The 16,391-nt window shown below is 40.9% G+C and overlaps 1 protein-coding gene across 11 annotated transcripts in view; it reads right to left on the bottom strand.

Moving 5' to 3' along the window:
• The window catches only part of LOC110497587 (SAM and SH3 domain-containing protein 1), an 89,435-nt gene that overhangs the window by 20,805 nt on the left and 52,239 nt on the right, over positions 1 to 16,391 (bottom strand). For 4 of the 11 annotated variants that reach the window (XM_021573774.3, XM_090210861.1, XM_090210862.1 and 1 more), the window contains exons 1-4: positions 2,607 to 2,791; positions 2,308 to 2,442; positions 1,992 to 2,042; positions 1,483 to 1,538 (exon numbers count right to left, since the gene is read on the bottom strand). In XM_021573774.3, the coding sequence (XP_021429449.3) occupies positions 1,483 to 1,538; positions 1,992 to 2,042; positions 2,308 to 2,442; positions 2,607 to 2,609 (245 nt within the window). In that variant the 5' untranslated portion in view covers positions 2,610 to 2,791. Of the gene's footprint in view, positions 1 to 1,482; positions 1,539 to 1,991; positions 2,043 to 2,307; positions 2,443 to 2,606; positions 2,792 to 15,721; positions 16,042 to 16,391 lie in introns of those variants that run through there. The other 7 variants (XM_090210864.1, XM_090210865.1, XM_090210866.1 and 4 more) reach the window with 3 other exon arrangements.

Raw genomic sequence — 16,391 nt, 5'->3', positions numbered from 1 at the left:
AAAAAAGCAACTTCCTTCAAACTGGACGCAGAGACATAAAAATGGTATCCACGAGTTCATCTGACTCAGGGGATAGAGATTGGATTTTGATTGATTAGGATCCCCATTTAGCGACAGCTAGTCTTACTGGGGTCAGACATATCACCCAAAATACATTAGACAAAAGACTTGACCATTTGCATACATTTAAAAAACATTAAGATGTAGTGTGTGTGTGTGCATCTACGAGTTAACACACGTCAGTACATACACACAAGTAGGTCACATGGGGGAGAGGCGCTGTGCCGTGAAGTGTTGCTTTATTTATTTAAACCAGGTTTGCTGTTCACTTTGCTATAAAATATGTAATGGAGTTCCATGTACTCATGGCTCTGTATAAAAACTGTACGTTTCCTTGAATGTGTTCTGGGCCTGGGGACTGTGAAAAGACCCCTGGTGGCATGTCTGGTCGGGTACGTGTGTGTGTCAGTGCTGTGTGTAAGTTGACTATGCAAACCAGTTGGAATTTCCAACACTTTTCTTAAATGAAAAGGGCTTCATTGCCAAAATCCTGAAGTATCCATTTAATGAATCCCCATAGCGAGCATATGCCTGGCGAGCTTTAATGTATCAGATGTGCATCCCAGCAAACATATATTTTTGTCTCAAAACCGTACTTGACATATTTCTTGAAGTATTAGATGTTCGGTGGGGACACCTCTTAAAGAGACATGAAGATGGAGCAACTTGCTCACAAATTTTCTCCACAATGTTTGCAGATAAGACTACTCACCATGTGGCCATGCTGGAGAGGGGTGTATATCACCAGGTGATATTTGTATGGGTGTGGCTTAAGGCACATTCATTCTACAGTCTTTCAAATGGGTGTGTTTCGGTAGTGCCATCAAAAAGGTAGGACAGCATATGTTTTTTATATATATTTTTTACATGCTTAAAAATATACAAAACTAATTATTATGTCAGTTTTCTTTCAAATGTAATAATATAACAATTCAAGATGGTCTACTGAAATAAGTGTCATTAATTTTACATCTAAAATCATGAATTGTGTTTAGGAATCCGGGGTTGGGACCTCCACCTCAATATATATAGGTGTATAAACAATGACTTTGTGCTATATTAATTAAAACATGTTTGTTTTTGCCTTGGAATTAATTAGAACATATATCATGACGTACGTTTGGAGACTTAACCATTTTAGTTTCTTTGGGGTGGGTCAGCAATTTACACCACTTCTGTAGAGTCGCCCAAATACCTCCCAGGAGTTTGTCAATTTATAGAAAGACATAACTAATTTCACTAGGACATGAAGACAATGTATGGGACTTCTATGACTTTCCTACGTCACTGATCGACAACACCAATTCAACTACATACAGCATGAGGACGTCACAATATAACACACGATACACTCCACACAAAGGGGAGACAATACCGTTGACGACTACAGAAATAACAGCTTCAGTATCTCTACGGTCTTACCTTCTCTCTGTCTCGGGTGTGGACACAGTGCTACTGCTGCTCAGCCCTAGCGAATCCTGTAGAGAACAGAACACTGCAGTCAGACAGGCAGGCAGGCAGGCAGTCAGACAGGCAGGCAGGCAGTCAGACAGGCAGGAAGGCAATGGAAACTGACAAACTTCGAGGAACCACAGTCTAGCTTACTGGCAGGCATATTGGTTTGGAACTCTTAATGTGCATCTCATTGGCCACAAAAAGGCTACAGCACACATTTTTTCTAAACGTTATTTCCAGACACATATTAACAGTATGCATTACAAATAACAAGGCCACAGAGTTTCCATTACAGACAGTGAAACGGGAATTTGTGATCAAGGACAACCAAGATGTTATAATGCCATAATGACAGGGCTGTGATCTGGTCCATAGCAGCTCTGATGTCTGCAGGACCAGGGCTGAGGAAATCCCTCCTCCCAGAGGGTGAACATACAATAGGGTCAAAACCAATAGGGGGAATAGGAGTCCGTCACCTGGATCTGTGAGCGAAGCTGCAGGGATGTGGTCACTAAGTCAACCTTTTCCTGAAACGCACAGAGGCAAATTAAGGAATGACAACATCTGAGTGAATCAGCATTTCAAAACATAAATATCTTGATAAATGAAATGGACAAAATTGTAACATGTCACCCTAAACTCACACACATATTAGAGGAATTAAATGAAAAACACATTTCTAAAGGCTTCCTCCACATCATTTTAATTAGAACAAAGTCTGTGCAAAGTGGGTATCCACAGATGGAAAAAACATATTCTGTATCACACTGAACATGTCATGTATGATCGTACCATCTCTGACTCTGCAACTTGTACAAGTTTGCGTTTGCAGATCTCCTCCATTCGGTCTTGGACGTCAGCGAGAGAAGTGCTGTAATACTCTGAGTACTCCTGAGCCAAGTCCTCAAAGGTTCCCAACGAGCCATCCTAAAACAGAGAAGACATAGTCCTTAAGAACAGCAAGGAAGTCCTACCTCACCACATAGTAAGGATCTGCATGTTACGGAGAGTCAGCATAAGCAATCACATTACATTAGACTCGCATTCAGTGCATACAGTACAACAGAAAAACAGAAGACAAGTAAACTGACCATATTTTTTTTTTTTTACGGCATCAACATCAGAAGCCATAGGAATGTGCAGTGGTAGAGAACCAGCAAAGTGTGTTTGTGACCAGGACCAGACCGAATGGTGTGTCTCTCTGAGCTACTGTCCTTGCCTCTCCCCAGTTGCCCATGACCCCTACACTCTCCAGACCTCCTCAGCTGTGACCCCAGAGGCATAGCGAGGGGGGAGAAGCATTGTGACGCAGCTACAGTTCTCTTTGACCTCACCACAGTCAACAGGATCAACTTGAGTCGCTGTGGTATCATAGACACAGCTCAGTGTACCATAAATTATCAGGAACAGTAGGAACATCGCCTTTTCCTTGACAGAAACCCAGGACCTCCAGACCTACACATGACTCTGCAGAGACTTCCGACTATTGTGTTCCTTAGTGCCCTTTGTTGTATTGGCTGAAGAAAAAGATGGGAAAAAATTCAGGACTTTTGCAGACTCATCTCCTGCAAATGTCTTCAAAGTATTGCTAAGGATTTATCATCTCCCAAAATAAATTTATAAAATTAATAATATAGTGATATCGGTTCACTGTCCTACAGAGCCAGGCTGAAATCATTTAAGGCCAGGCACCACAGACCGAAATTACATTTATGCATCTACCTATCAATTTTTAGATTTATTGGTATTTTGTTCCATTAACATTAGTATTTTCAAAAAGTAAACCTAACAATGAAAAAAACATAATGAAAGTTATAAACTCAGCAAAAAAAATTAAGTTCCTTTTTCAGGACCCTGTCTTTAAAAGATAATTCTTAAAAATCCACATAACTTCACAGCTCTTCATTGTAAACGGTTCAAACACCGTTTCCCATGCTTCTTCAATGAACCATAAACAATTAATGAACATGCACCTGTGGAACAGTGTTTAAACCCTTTACAGCTTACAGACGGTAGGCAATTAAAGTCACAGTTAGGACACGAGGCTTTTCTACGGACTCTGAAAAACACCAAAAGAAAGATGCACAGGGTCCCTGCTCATCTGCGTGAACGTGCCATAGGCATGCTGCAGCAAGGAGGCATGAGGACTGCAGAAGTGGCCAGGGAAATAAATTGCAATGTCCGTACTGTGAGATGCCTAAGACAGCGCTACAGGGAGACAGGACAGACAGCTGATCATCCTCGCAGTGGCAGACCACGTATAACAACACCTGTACAGGATCGGTACTGCCGAACATCACACCTGTAGGACAGGTACAGGATGGCAACAACAACTGCCCGAGTTACACCAGGAATGCACAATCACTCCAACAGTGTTCAGACTATCTGCAATAGGCTGAGAGAGGCTGGACTGAGGGCTTGTAGGCCTGTTGTAAGGCAGGTCCTCACCAAACATCACCGGCAACAACGTCACCTACGGGCATTAACCATCCGTTGCTGGACCAGACAGGACTGGCAAAAAGTGCTCTTCACTAACGAGTCGCGGTTTTGTCTCACCAGGGGTGATTGGTCGGATTCGCGTTTACCTTCGAAGGAATGAGCATTACACCGAGGCCTGTACTCTGGAGCGGGATCGATTTGGAGGTGGCGGGTCGGTCGTGGTCTCGGGTGTCACAGCATCATCAGACTGAGCTTGTTGTCATTGCAGGCAATCTCAACACTGTGCGTTACAGGGAAGACATCCTCCTCCCTCATGTGGTACCCTTCCTGCAGGCTCATCCTGACATGATCCTCCAGCATGACAATGCCACCAGCCATACTGCTAGTTCTACATTGTAGAATAATAGTGAAGACATAAAAACTATGAAATTACACATATGTAAGGCCACTCAATCATATAGTAACCAAAAAAATAGTGTTATTTGAGATTCTTATAAGTAGCCACCCTTTGCCTTGACAGCTTTGCACACTCTTGGCATTCTCTCAACCAGCTTCAAGGAGGAATGCTTTTCCAACAGTCTTGAAGGAGTTCCCACATATGCTGAGCACCTGTTGGCTGCTTTTCCTTCACTCTACAGTCCAGCTCATCCCAAACCATCTCAATTGGGTTGAGGTCGGGTGATTGTGGAGGCCAGGTAATCTAATGCAGCACTCCATCACTCTCCTTCTTGGTCAAATAGCCCTTACACAGCCTGGAGGTGTGTTGGATCATTGTCCAGTTGAAAAACAAATTATAGTCCCACTAAATGCAAAACAGATGGGATGGCGTATCGCTGCAGAATCCTGTGGTAGCCATGCTGGTTAAGTGTACCTTGAATTCTAAATAAATCACTGACAGTGTCACCAGCAAAGCACCCCCACACCATCACACCTCCTCCTCCATGCATTATGGTGGGAACCACACATGGGGAGATGATCTGTGTATACTCTGCGTCTCACCAAGACATGGTGGTTTGAACCAAAAATCTCACATTTTGACTCATCAGACCAAAGGACAGACTTCCACCGGTCTAATGTCCATTGCTCGTTTCTTGACCCAAGCAAGTCTCTTCTTCTTATAGGTGTCCTTTAGTAGTGGTTTCTTTGCAGCAATTTGACCAATGAAGGCCTGATTCACACAGTCTCCTCTGAACAGTTGATGTTGAGATGTGTCTGTTACTTGAACTCAGTTTCTGAGGCTGGTAACTATTATGAACTTATCCTCTGCAGCAGAGGTAACTCTGGGTCTTTCTTTCCTGTTTCCTGTTTCATCATAGCGCTTGATGATTTTCACAACTGCACCTCAAAAGAAACTTTCAAAGTTCTTGACATTTACAGATTGACTGACCTTCATGTCTTAAAGTAATGGACTGTCATTTCTCTTTGCTTATTTGAGCTGTTCTTGGCATAATATGGACTTGGTATTTTACCAAATAGGTCTATCTTCTGTATACCACCCCTACCTTAACACAACACAACTGATTAGCTCAAAATGTATTAAGGAAAGAAATTCCACAAATTTACTTTTAACAAGGCACACCACCTGTTAATTAATTCAAACGCATTCCAGGTGACTACCTCATGAAGCTGGTTGAGAGAATGCCAAGAGTGTGCAATGCTGTTATCAAGGCAAATGGTGGCTACTTTGAAGAATCTCAAATATATTTAGATTTGTTTAACACTGTTGGTTACTACATGATTCCATGTGTGTTATTTCATAAGATGCGCATTTATCAGATAGCACCTAATTTGCATATTTTTATAAAATATTTTGTTTTTTTAAGTATACAAAAAAACATTATATTTGTGTCTACAATCAACTGGTCAAAGTTGATTGTGATATGATTAAGGTAAAACAACAGCCCTACTGGGGTGTGGAGCCTGGCCTTAACGTACACTGAAAAAAATATAAAACGCAACATAGTGTAGTGTTGGTGGAATGTTTCATTTGTTTCTGTCAAATTTTGTACACAAATTTGCATACGTCCTTGTGAGTGTGTGGTATATTTAGAAGCTGATTAAACAGCATGCTCATTACACAGGTGCACCTTGTGCTAGGTACGATAAAAGGCCACTAAATGTGCAGTTTTGTTACAACACAATGTCACAGATGTCTCAAGTTAATCGGGCATGCAACTGGCATGCTGACTGCAGGAATGTCCACCAGAGCTGTTGCCAGATAATTTAATGATAATTTCTCTACTGTAAGCCACCTCCAACGTTGTTTCAGAGAATTTGGGAGTATGACCAACCGGCATCACAATCGCAGACCACGTGTAACCATGCCAGCCCAGGACCTCCACATCTGGCTTCTTCACCTGCGGGATCATCTGAGACCAGCCACCCAGACAGCTGATTAAACTGTGGATTTGCACAACCAAAGAATTTCTGCAAAAACTGTCAGAAACCATCTCAGGGAAGCACATCTGCATGCTCATCGTCCTCACCAGGCTCTTAACCGGACTGCAGTTTGGCACGCTACAGAAGTGTGCTCTTCTTGGATGACTCACCGTTTCAACTATACCGGGCAGATCGCGTATATGGCATCACACCAAATACTGACAGGTTTTCTGATCCACGTCTCTACCTTTTATTTTAAGCTATCTGTGACCAACAGACTGATATTTGTATTCCCAGTCATGTGAAATCCATATATCAGGGCCTGTTGAATTTATTTCAACTGACTTTCCATACTAACTACGATTCAATAAAATCGTACAAATTGTTGCATGTTGCGTTTACATTTTTGTTCAGTGTAATAACCATGTGTCAATGTCTTTGTAATCGAATTGGCATTGTATTCTATCTTTACGCTTACACTGCATAACAGGGACTAGGAGATGGCATCATTGACTGAGACTATGCTGCTGAATCACATTTTGATATTCCCATATTGATATGACCACTTCTTCCAAATGGCACCCTATTCCCTTAATACAGTTTAAACCGGGGAGTTTACGAACAATAAGGTTGGAGTAATTAAAACTCGTTTTTCAACCACTCAAATGTTTTGTTAACAAACTATAGTTTTGGCAAGTCGGTTAGGACATCTACTTGACAAGTAATTTTTCAAACAATTGTTTACAGACAAATTATTTCACTATCACAGTTCCACTGGGTCAGAAGTGTACATACACTAAGTTGACTGTGCCTTTAAACACCTTGGAAAAGTCCATTGTTTTAGAAGCTTCTGATAAATTATGTCAATTAGCCTGAGTCAATTGGAGGTGAACCTGTGGTTGTATTTCCAGACCTACCTTCAAACTCAGTGCCTATTTGTTTGCTTGACATCATGGGTAAGTCAAAAGAAATCAGCCAAGACCTCAGAAAAAAAATTGTAGACCTCCACAAGTCTGGTTCATCCTTGGGAGCAATTTCCAAACGTCTGAAGGTAGGTACCACGTTCATCTGTACAAACAATAGTATGCAAGTATAAACACCATGGGACCACGCAGCCATCATACCGCTCAGGAAGGACACGCGTTCTGTCTCCTACAGATGAACGTACTTGGGCGTGAAAAGTGCAAATCAATCCCAGAAGTCCGGGAATTCAAAAAGTCCGAAAATTCTAAAGGCTCGAAAATTCGAAAAGCCCGAAAATTCGAAAAGCCCGAAAATTCGAAAAGCCCGAAAATTCGAAAAGCCCGAAAATTCGAAAAGCCCGAAAATTCGAAAAAGCCCGAAAATTTGAAAAATCCCGAAAATTCGAAAAAGCCCGAAAATTCGAAAAAGCCCGAAAATTCGAAAAGTCATAAAAAGTCAGAAAATTCTAAAAGTCCGAAAAGTTCTATATCTATATCCACAGTAAAACGAGTCCTATATCAACATAACCTGGAAGGCCACATAGCAAGGAAGAAACCACTGCTCCAAACCTGCCATAAAAAAATTGCAGTTTGCAACTGCACATGGGGACAAAGATCGTACTTTTGGGAGAAAATGTCCTCTGGTCGATGAAACAAAAATAGAACCGTTTGACCATAATGACCATGGTTATGTTTGGAGGAAAACGGGGAAGGCTTGCAAGCCGAAGAACACCATCCCGACCGTGAAACACTGGGTTGGCAGCATCATGTTGTGGGGGTGCTTTACTGCAAGAGGGTCTGGTGCACTTCACAAAATAGATGGAATCATGAGGACGGAAAATTGTGGATATATTGAAGCAACATCTCATCTCTTGCGCTTGGGCGCAAATGGGTCTTCCAAATGGACAATGACCTCAAGCATACTTCCAAAGTTGTGGCAAAATGGCTTAAGGACAACAAAGTCAAGGTATTGGAGTGGCCACCACAAAGCCCTGACCTCATGGAAAATTTGTGGGCAGAACTGGAAAAGCGTGTGCAAGCAAGAAAGCCTACAAACCTGACTCAGTTACACCAGCTCTGTCAGGTGGAATGGGCCAAAATTCACCCAAATTATTGTGGGAAGCTTGTGGAAGGATACCCTAAATGTTTGACCCAAGTTAAACAATTTAAAGGCAATGCTACCAAATACTAATTGAGTGTATGTAAACTTCTGACCCCCTGGGAATGTGATGAAAGAAATAAAAAAGGTACAATAAATCACTACTATTATTCTGACATTTCACATTCTTAAAATAATAAAATATTTGTGGAGTTTCCCCCCATTCTTCTCTGCAGATCCTCCCAAGCTCTGTCAGGTTGGATGGGGAGCGTTGCTGCACAGCTTTTTTCAGGTCTCTCCAGAGATGTTAGAGCAGGTTCAACTTCGCACCAGTCTGAGATCCTGAATGCTTTGGAGTAGGTTTTCCTCAAGGATCTCTGTACTTTGCTCCGTTCCTCTTTCCCTCGATCCTGACTAGTAACCCAGTCCCTGCTGCTGAAAAACATCCCCACAGCTGCCACCATGCTTCACGGCAGGGATGGTGCTGTGTTTCCCCCAGACGTGACACTTGGCATTCAGGCCAAAGAGTTCAATCTTGGTTACATCAGACCAGAGAATCTTGTTTCTCATGGTCAGAGACTTTTAGGTGCCCTTTGGCAAACTTCAAGCGGGCTGTCATGTGCCTTTTACTGAGGAGTGGCTTCCGTCTGGCCACTCTACCATAAAGGCCTGATTGGTAGAGTGCTGCAGAGATGAGAAAACCTTCCAGAAGGACAACCATCTCCACAGAGGAACTCTGGCAGAGTGACCAATGGGTTCTTGGTCACCTCCCTGACCAATTTGGCTGGGCGGTCAGCTCTAGAAAGAGTATTGGTGGTCCAAACATCTTCCATTTAAGAATGATGGAGGCCATTGTTTTCTTGGGGACCTTCAATGCTGCAGATGATCAATGGAAACAGGATGGACCTGAGCTCAATTTTGAGTCTCATAATAAAGGGCCTGAATACTTAAGTAAATAAGGTTTTTATTTGTATACATTTGCAAACATTTCTCGAAATCTGTATTTGCTTCATCATTATGAGGTATTGTGTGCAGATGGATGAGAAAATAAATATTTAAATCAATTTTAGAATGAGTCTAAATTAACCAAATGTGGAAAAAGGTAAGTGGTCTGAATACTTTCCGAACGCTAAACAAGACTGCTTATCAAATGGCTACCTGGACGACCTGCATCAACCCTTTTTTTCCAACTAACTCTCTTGCACCGACTATGCACACACAAAGGACTCTACCCACACACTCACTACATTCTGTATGCTCACACGCACATAACATGTGCACACTGACGCCACACACACTTTCACACTCACCATATATGTTGCTGCTACAGCTAAGTTTATTATCTATCCTGTTGCCTAGTCACTTTACCCCTACCTATATGTACTGAGCTACCTCAATTACCTCATACCCCTGCACGTCGACTTTGTACTGGTACTCTGTATATAACCATGTTATTTTTTTCCGTTATTGTTATTCACTGTGTATTTATTTATCGTATCACTATTTTTTATATATATATATAATTAATAATATATATATAATATATATATAATTATATATAATTGCTTCAATTTAGCTCTGCATTGTTGAAAAAGGACACAAGTAAGCATTTCACCGTCGGTCTACGCCGGTTGTTTACGAAGCACAAATACAATTTTATATATCTTTGAAAAATTGTGAGTAGCAGCGCATTTATGAGCTCATCCAATGTATATTGGAGGGAGGTGGGGGGGGGAATATAGGCTACTGAATATAGTCTATTCACATGGCAGTTTGAGCGGCTATTGTTTACTCTGGCATGTTAGAAGACCAAAGCGAAAGTAATATGATGAGTGGTACACACAAGTGATGCTTCGTGATAATCATAGATGGATTTAACTTGATCATGTGTGTCCAATACACGTTGGATGTACCAAATAAATCGAACTCGGATTCAAACTGTAGCTCAAAACTGAAAACGCTCTTCGATTTAATATTTCATGCAGTTTGCTGTGGTTCCTACAGTATGTCCTCTTTAGCCTGATACATCACATGACAGGGGTTGTTGTCGTGAGCACTCGAATGAGGCTATTACTGTCATCAGTCAGAACAGAGAAATAAACACTATCCCATTCATTATATGCCCCAACTGTCTCGTCAGACTACAGGCTTCCAGTACAAACACACAGGTAGTCAACTGAATTGACAAAGTTAAAATGGAATTCACCCCAACCACAAAGCATGCGGACTCATTTAAGGGGTGATTTAAACACGTGATTGGGGTCAATTCCATTCCAATTAATCAGTTTTAAATTCCTGAATTGAAATGGAATTTATCAACCCTACAACTAGATAAAGTATAAAGACGACATAAATAAATCTGAAAATATTAAAATCTGTTTATGAAATCTTATGAATTCACTTAAAAAGGGTATTCATCCCTCACACCACTCCTTTGAGTGTATGCAAATGTGTCTACACTTTGCCACAACCTTAGATCTAAACTCAGAAAAGATTCCTCTGTTACTTTTCATTTAAAAAAAAGGGGGAATTTCAAGGGGTTCACATGCTAATAGTTTGCCACAAACAGTAGTGATGGGTGAAAAAAACAAACAGTTACACATCGGGATATTAGTTTTGATGATATATTGTATTGACAAAACCCATTCTCCATCTTTCTAAACAGGGAGCCAATTTGTTTTCAGCACTTTTACTTCCATGACTGATCAAAATGTGTTCTCATGGCTCTCTTGTACCTCCGCAGCAGACATATGGTGAGCAGTATGTCTGGATCATCGAATCGCTATATATATATATATATATATATATATATATATATATATATATATCGGCACCTAAGTATCGTAATAATATTGTATTGTGAGGACCTTGATTATTCAAAACCCTCCCGAACAGTCCTGTGTTGTGACTACCAATACTGTAGGCTGACTTGTCTCCTTCTCGTGGTATGGTACTGTGTGACTGACTGGCTCAACTGTCCAGAAAAGGGAACCATTCATTGATTTGCTTAAATGACATGATGCAATGAGGTCAGAAACAGCCTGAAATCCAGCTGCGTCCCAAATGGGACCCTATAATGGCTCATAAGGCTCCGGGTCAAAAATAATACACTATATAGGGAATAAGGTGCCATTTGGGACGCAGGGCTTTTCTTTTCAACAGTTGAGTTGAGGAATGAATGAATAGGCTGTGGCCCAGTGAGAGGCATAGTACTGTTAGATCACAGACAGATCGCCACTGCATGCTTCTTATAACCAGTCCATTGTGGTCTGACCACATTATATCTCATGACCCCCAGTGCTTATTTGGCATGGTGTGCATGTTTCTGTTCAAAACAACATGTCCTACCTACATCATAGCTAGTATACAGTACCAGTCAAAAGTTGACACAAGGGTTTTTCTTTATTTTTACTATTTTCTACATTGTAGAATAATAGTGACGACATCAACACCATGAAATAACACATGGAATCATGTAGTAACCAACAAACAAAAAAGTGTTAAATCAAAATATATTTTATATTTGAGATTCTTCAAATTAGCCACCCTTTGCCTTGATGACAGCTTTGGCATTCTCTCAACAAGCTTCTTGAGGCAGTCACCTGGAATGCATTTCAATTAACAGGTGTGCCTTGATAAAAGTTCATTTGTGGAATTTCTTTCCTTCTTAATGCGTTTGAGCCAATCAGTTGTGTTGTGACAAGGTATGGATGGTATACAGAAGATGATATTTTACCAAATAAGGCTAAATCCATATTATGGCAAGAACAGCTCAAATAATAAAACGCCAGTCCATCATTACTTTAAGACATGAAGGTCAGTCAATGCGGAAAATGTCAAGAACTTTGAAAGTTTATTCAAGTGCAGTTGCAAAAACCATCAAGCGCTACGATGAAACTGGCTCTCATGAGGAACACCACAGGAAAGGAAAATCCAGAGTTACCTCGGCTGTAGAGAATACCTTTATTATAGAGTAACCCGCCTGAGAAAATGCAGGCCAAATAAATTCACAGAGTTCAAGTAACAGACATATCTCAACAACTGTTCAGAGGAGACTGTGTGAATCAGGCCTTCATGGTCGAATTGCTGCAAAGAAACCACTACTAAAGGACACCAATAATAATAATAATAATAATAATAATAATAATAATAATAATAATAATAATAATAATAATAATAATAATAATAATAATAATAATAATAATAATAATAATAATAATAATAATAATAATAATAATAATAATAATAGACTTGCTTGGGCCAAGAAACACGAGCAATGGACATAGGCCGTCGGGAAATCTGTCCTTTAGTCTGATGTGTCCAAATTTGAGACGCAGAGTATGTTAACGGATGAGCTCTGCATGTGTAGTTCCCACCGTGAAGCACGGAGGAGGTGTGATGGTGCTTTGCTGGTGACACTGTCGTGATTTATTTTGAATTCAAGGCACACTTAACCAGCAGTGATACGCCATCCCATCTGGTTTGCCCTTAGTGGGACTATCATTTGTTTTTCAACTGGACAATGACCCAACACACCTCCAGGCTGTGTAAGGGCTATTTGACCAAGAAGGAGGGTGATGGAATGCTGCATCAGATGACCTGGCCTTCAGAATCCCCCGACCTCAACTCAATTGAGATAAGTTGGACCGCAGAGTGAAGGAAAAGCAGCCATCAAGTGCTCAGCATATGTGGGAACTCCTTCAAGTCTGTTGGAAAAGCATTCCGCATGAAGCTGGTTGAGAGAATGCCAAGAGTGTGCAAAGCTGTCAAGGCAAAGAGTGGCTACTTTGAAGAATCTCAAACATATTTTGATATGTTTAACACATTTTTTGGGTTACTACATGATTCCATATGTGTTATGCCATAGTTTTGATGTCTTCACTATTATTCTACAATGTAGAAAATAGTAAAAAGTAAAGAAAAACCCTTGAATGAGTGTGTCCAAACTTTTGACTGGTACTGTACTATATGGTCCCATGTGGCTGTTAGTGGAGAATGGCACTTGCAATGCCAGGGTTGTGAGTTCGATCCCCACAGGGGACCAGTATGAAAATGTATGCCCTCACTACTGTATGTCCCTCTGGATAAGAGCGTCTGCTAAAATGTATTAAACAAAGAAATGTCTAGATAGTCTTTACTTCTTACATTATGCTCTTGTGAATGTAACAGTCGTGGTTATATTTCCCAGTCAAGATCATGCTAAATACTTTGTTTAGTATACAACAGTCTGATGCTTGTCAGTCAGAGAGTAGAGGGAAAGCCATAACATGGCACCTTTGTTCTGACACTCAGACAAACAGTAGGCCAGTATGGATGGGTTGCAAATGCCCTGTGCATGTTCTGACAGGTGGAATCCCAATAGAAACTACTTCACAATAGCATCAGGGCTTCCTTACATCTCTAAACTAACTCTCTTTATAACAAAGCAGTAATTGAGGCAGCCCCTTGTAACAGGGTCTCGTCAGATCAGAGGAGTTAAAAGGAGAGTGTTGGGGTGTCACGTTACCGGCTGACAACGATTGGATATGGAACATCTCTGTGAAGACAAACGATCTTCCTTGACTCGTGTCCTGAGGGTAGGTGTTATGGTAGATGTCAGTAAGAGCCGGGATAGGTGATATTTTAACGAGAGAGAGAAAGGGAGGGGTTGTCCAGACGACAGAAAGAGAAAGAACAGTTATGAGTTGAACGTAACAGTATGCCAGTGGAAGGGAGGACTGTAGCAGGTGACCCAACTGTGAATTGTAGCCAATTCAATTGCAGTAATTCTGTTACTGATTTTCTGAAATGTTGTAAACAAATTTGGTAACAGAATTTCACGTATTAATCACTTAATAATTTGTAAGTGTTGATATTAGTTGGCAGGGGTCTTGACTTCAACATTATTGTGTTTTGATGAATTTCTAAAACCTTTAGATTTTTTTGGTTGATGTTTTCTAAAAAAAAGACCCCTTTTTCATCTGTTTGAAAAGCCTTTGCATTTCTCTAATATTTAGGATATACAAATGGTTGACAAATGTATATATACACACAGTACCGGTCAAAAGTTTTAGAACACCTGCTTATTTGAGCTGTTCTTGACATAATATGGACTTGGTCTTTTACCAAATAGGGCTATCTTCTGTATACCACCAATACCTTGCCACAACACAACTGATTGGCTCAAACGCATTAAGGAGGAAAGAAATTCCACAAATGAACTTTAACAAGGCACGCCTGTTAATTGAAAAGCATTCCAGGTGACTACCTCATGAAGCTGATTGAGAGAATGCCAAGAGTGTGCAAATCTGTCATCAAGGCAAAGAAAGGGTGGCTATTTCAAGAATCTGAAATATATTTTGAATTGTTTAAAACTTAAAATGGTTACTACATGATTCCATATGTGTTATCATAGTGTTGATGTCTTCACTATTATTCTACAAGGTAGAAAATAGTACAAATAAAGAAAAACCCTTTAACGAGTGCAGTAGGTGTTCTAGAACTTTTGACCGGTAGTGTATGTCTTAAATTTCTAAAAAAAACAGACTCTTAGCTTTCGTTTGACTCCAGATTTGACAAGCGCCTATGAACTTCACATGTTGGTGCTCATGGGTCCTTTTAGATGGAAAATGACCCTATGCACAAGGGCAAATTTAACGTCAACAGAACATTTTACAAAGACATTTCCTTGAAGAGCAGTGCAGATGCAAAGTTTGGAAACAGAACGACGGTTTGTGCCGTTGACGCGTCATTCCGTTACCAAACTTTGCATCTGCATTGTTCAAAGAAAACGTGTTTTTGTAAAAAAAAATGCTCAGTGGAAATGGTTAAAAGTCGCCCTTGTGCACAGACTTGTATAGTTTGTTTAACTTAGCAATCATTGTTTTTTTTGTTTGGCATACATTTTACCGCATCCCTCTGTCCACCGTATCATTCTCCACATCCCTTTGGGTCATGTATCAACACAGTCTAATCACAGGGGACTGGGTCATACCCATACATCATAGCTATCATGTATACCACGACACAGTCTTTAAGCAGGGTCATACACACCATTACACACCTTGGCGAAACAGGACGAAACTAAGGGAAGGAACCACAGATTCAGCGAATAAAAAAGGCGAGCTCACAGCCACGAAAGACGTTTACATCCTTAAAGAACTTCATGACTTCTCATTCTCTGAAAGAAGGATACCGTCGGCAAACCAAAACTAAATGAACAGCCTTCGTTAAACTCGACTTCCAATTGTATCTGCAAAAACCTAACAAAAAAAGAAAACTTATTTCCCAGCTGAGAGAAAGAGAGAGTAAAGGGAGAAGAAAAGGGCTCCTTAAATTCTAAACTCACCACAAGTTGGCAGCCTGTTTGTTATGTTCTCCAGTTGTGCTACACAGCTGGAACGACAGTCAGTCTCCTCTTTCTCTTTTCAAACTTGACTGAGTCACCACTCAGAACAGTCAGGGGAGAACAATGCAACTCAAAGAGCAGTGTCCAGCACACATGAAATATAGCCAGGGGACGACTACAGAATGACGCTGGAGCTGCAGTGAGGGTGGGGCTCCGTGTGTGGCTCTGTGTGCGTGTGGCTGCTGTAAGGAACGGGGTGGAGCTTGCTGTCCCAGCTGCAAGGACAGCACACTGCCATACACACCGACTCACAGCTAGATAACATAAACCACTGAGTGTTAGGGGGAGGGGGGTCAAATTATATGTAGGCATTCATTCCGATTGGTTAAGGGTTACATTTTTGGATAGGGTTAAAACAGAAACAACTTGACCGCTAAGTTAAGGCATTAATTCCAAATGATTAAGGTAAGGGTTAAGGCTCGGGATTGGGTAAAAAAAAAAATAATAATAAGAGTGCCAAGCACTGAGATTGAACCTGTGATCCTCGGAGAGGATCACTAGCAAGCCATGAGCCTACTTGATGGTAAGTGCTCACCTTTGCCCCTAGAGGCTAGTATTGAATACCTGGACGAATGTGGAACATTGCATTGAATCTGGAGTGACTTGGCTG

The sequence above is a fragment of the Oncorhynchus mykiss genome, chromosome 19 (genome assembly GCF_057628025.1).
Source record: "Oncorhynchus mykiss isolate SJ-2025 chromosome 19, ASM5762802v1, whole genome shotgun sequence".
In the NCBI taxonomy this organism is placed as follows: Eukaryota; Metazoa; Chordata; class Actinopteri; order Salmoniformes; family Salmonidae; genus Oncorhynchus; species Oncorhynchus mykiss.
Note: the sequence above shows the minus strand (reverse complement) of the source record. Positions and strands in the feature narration are given on the sequence as shown.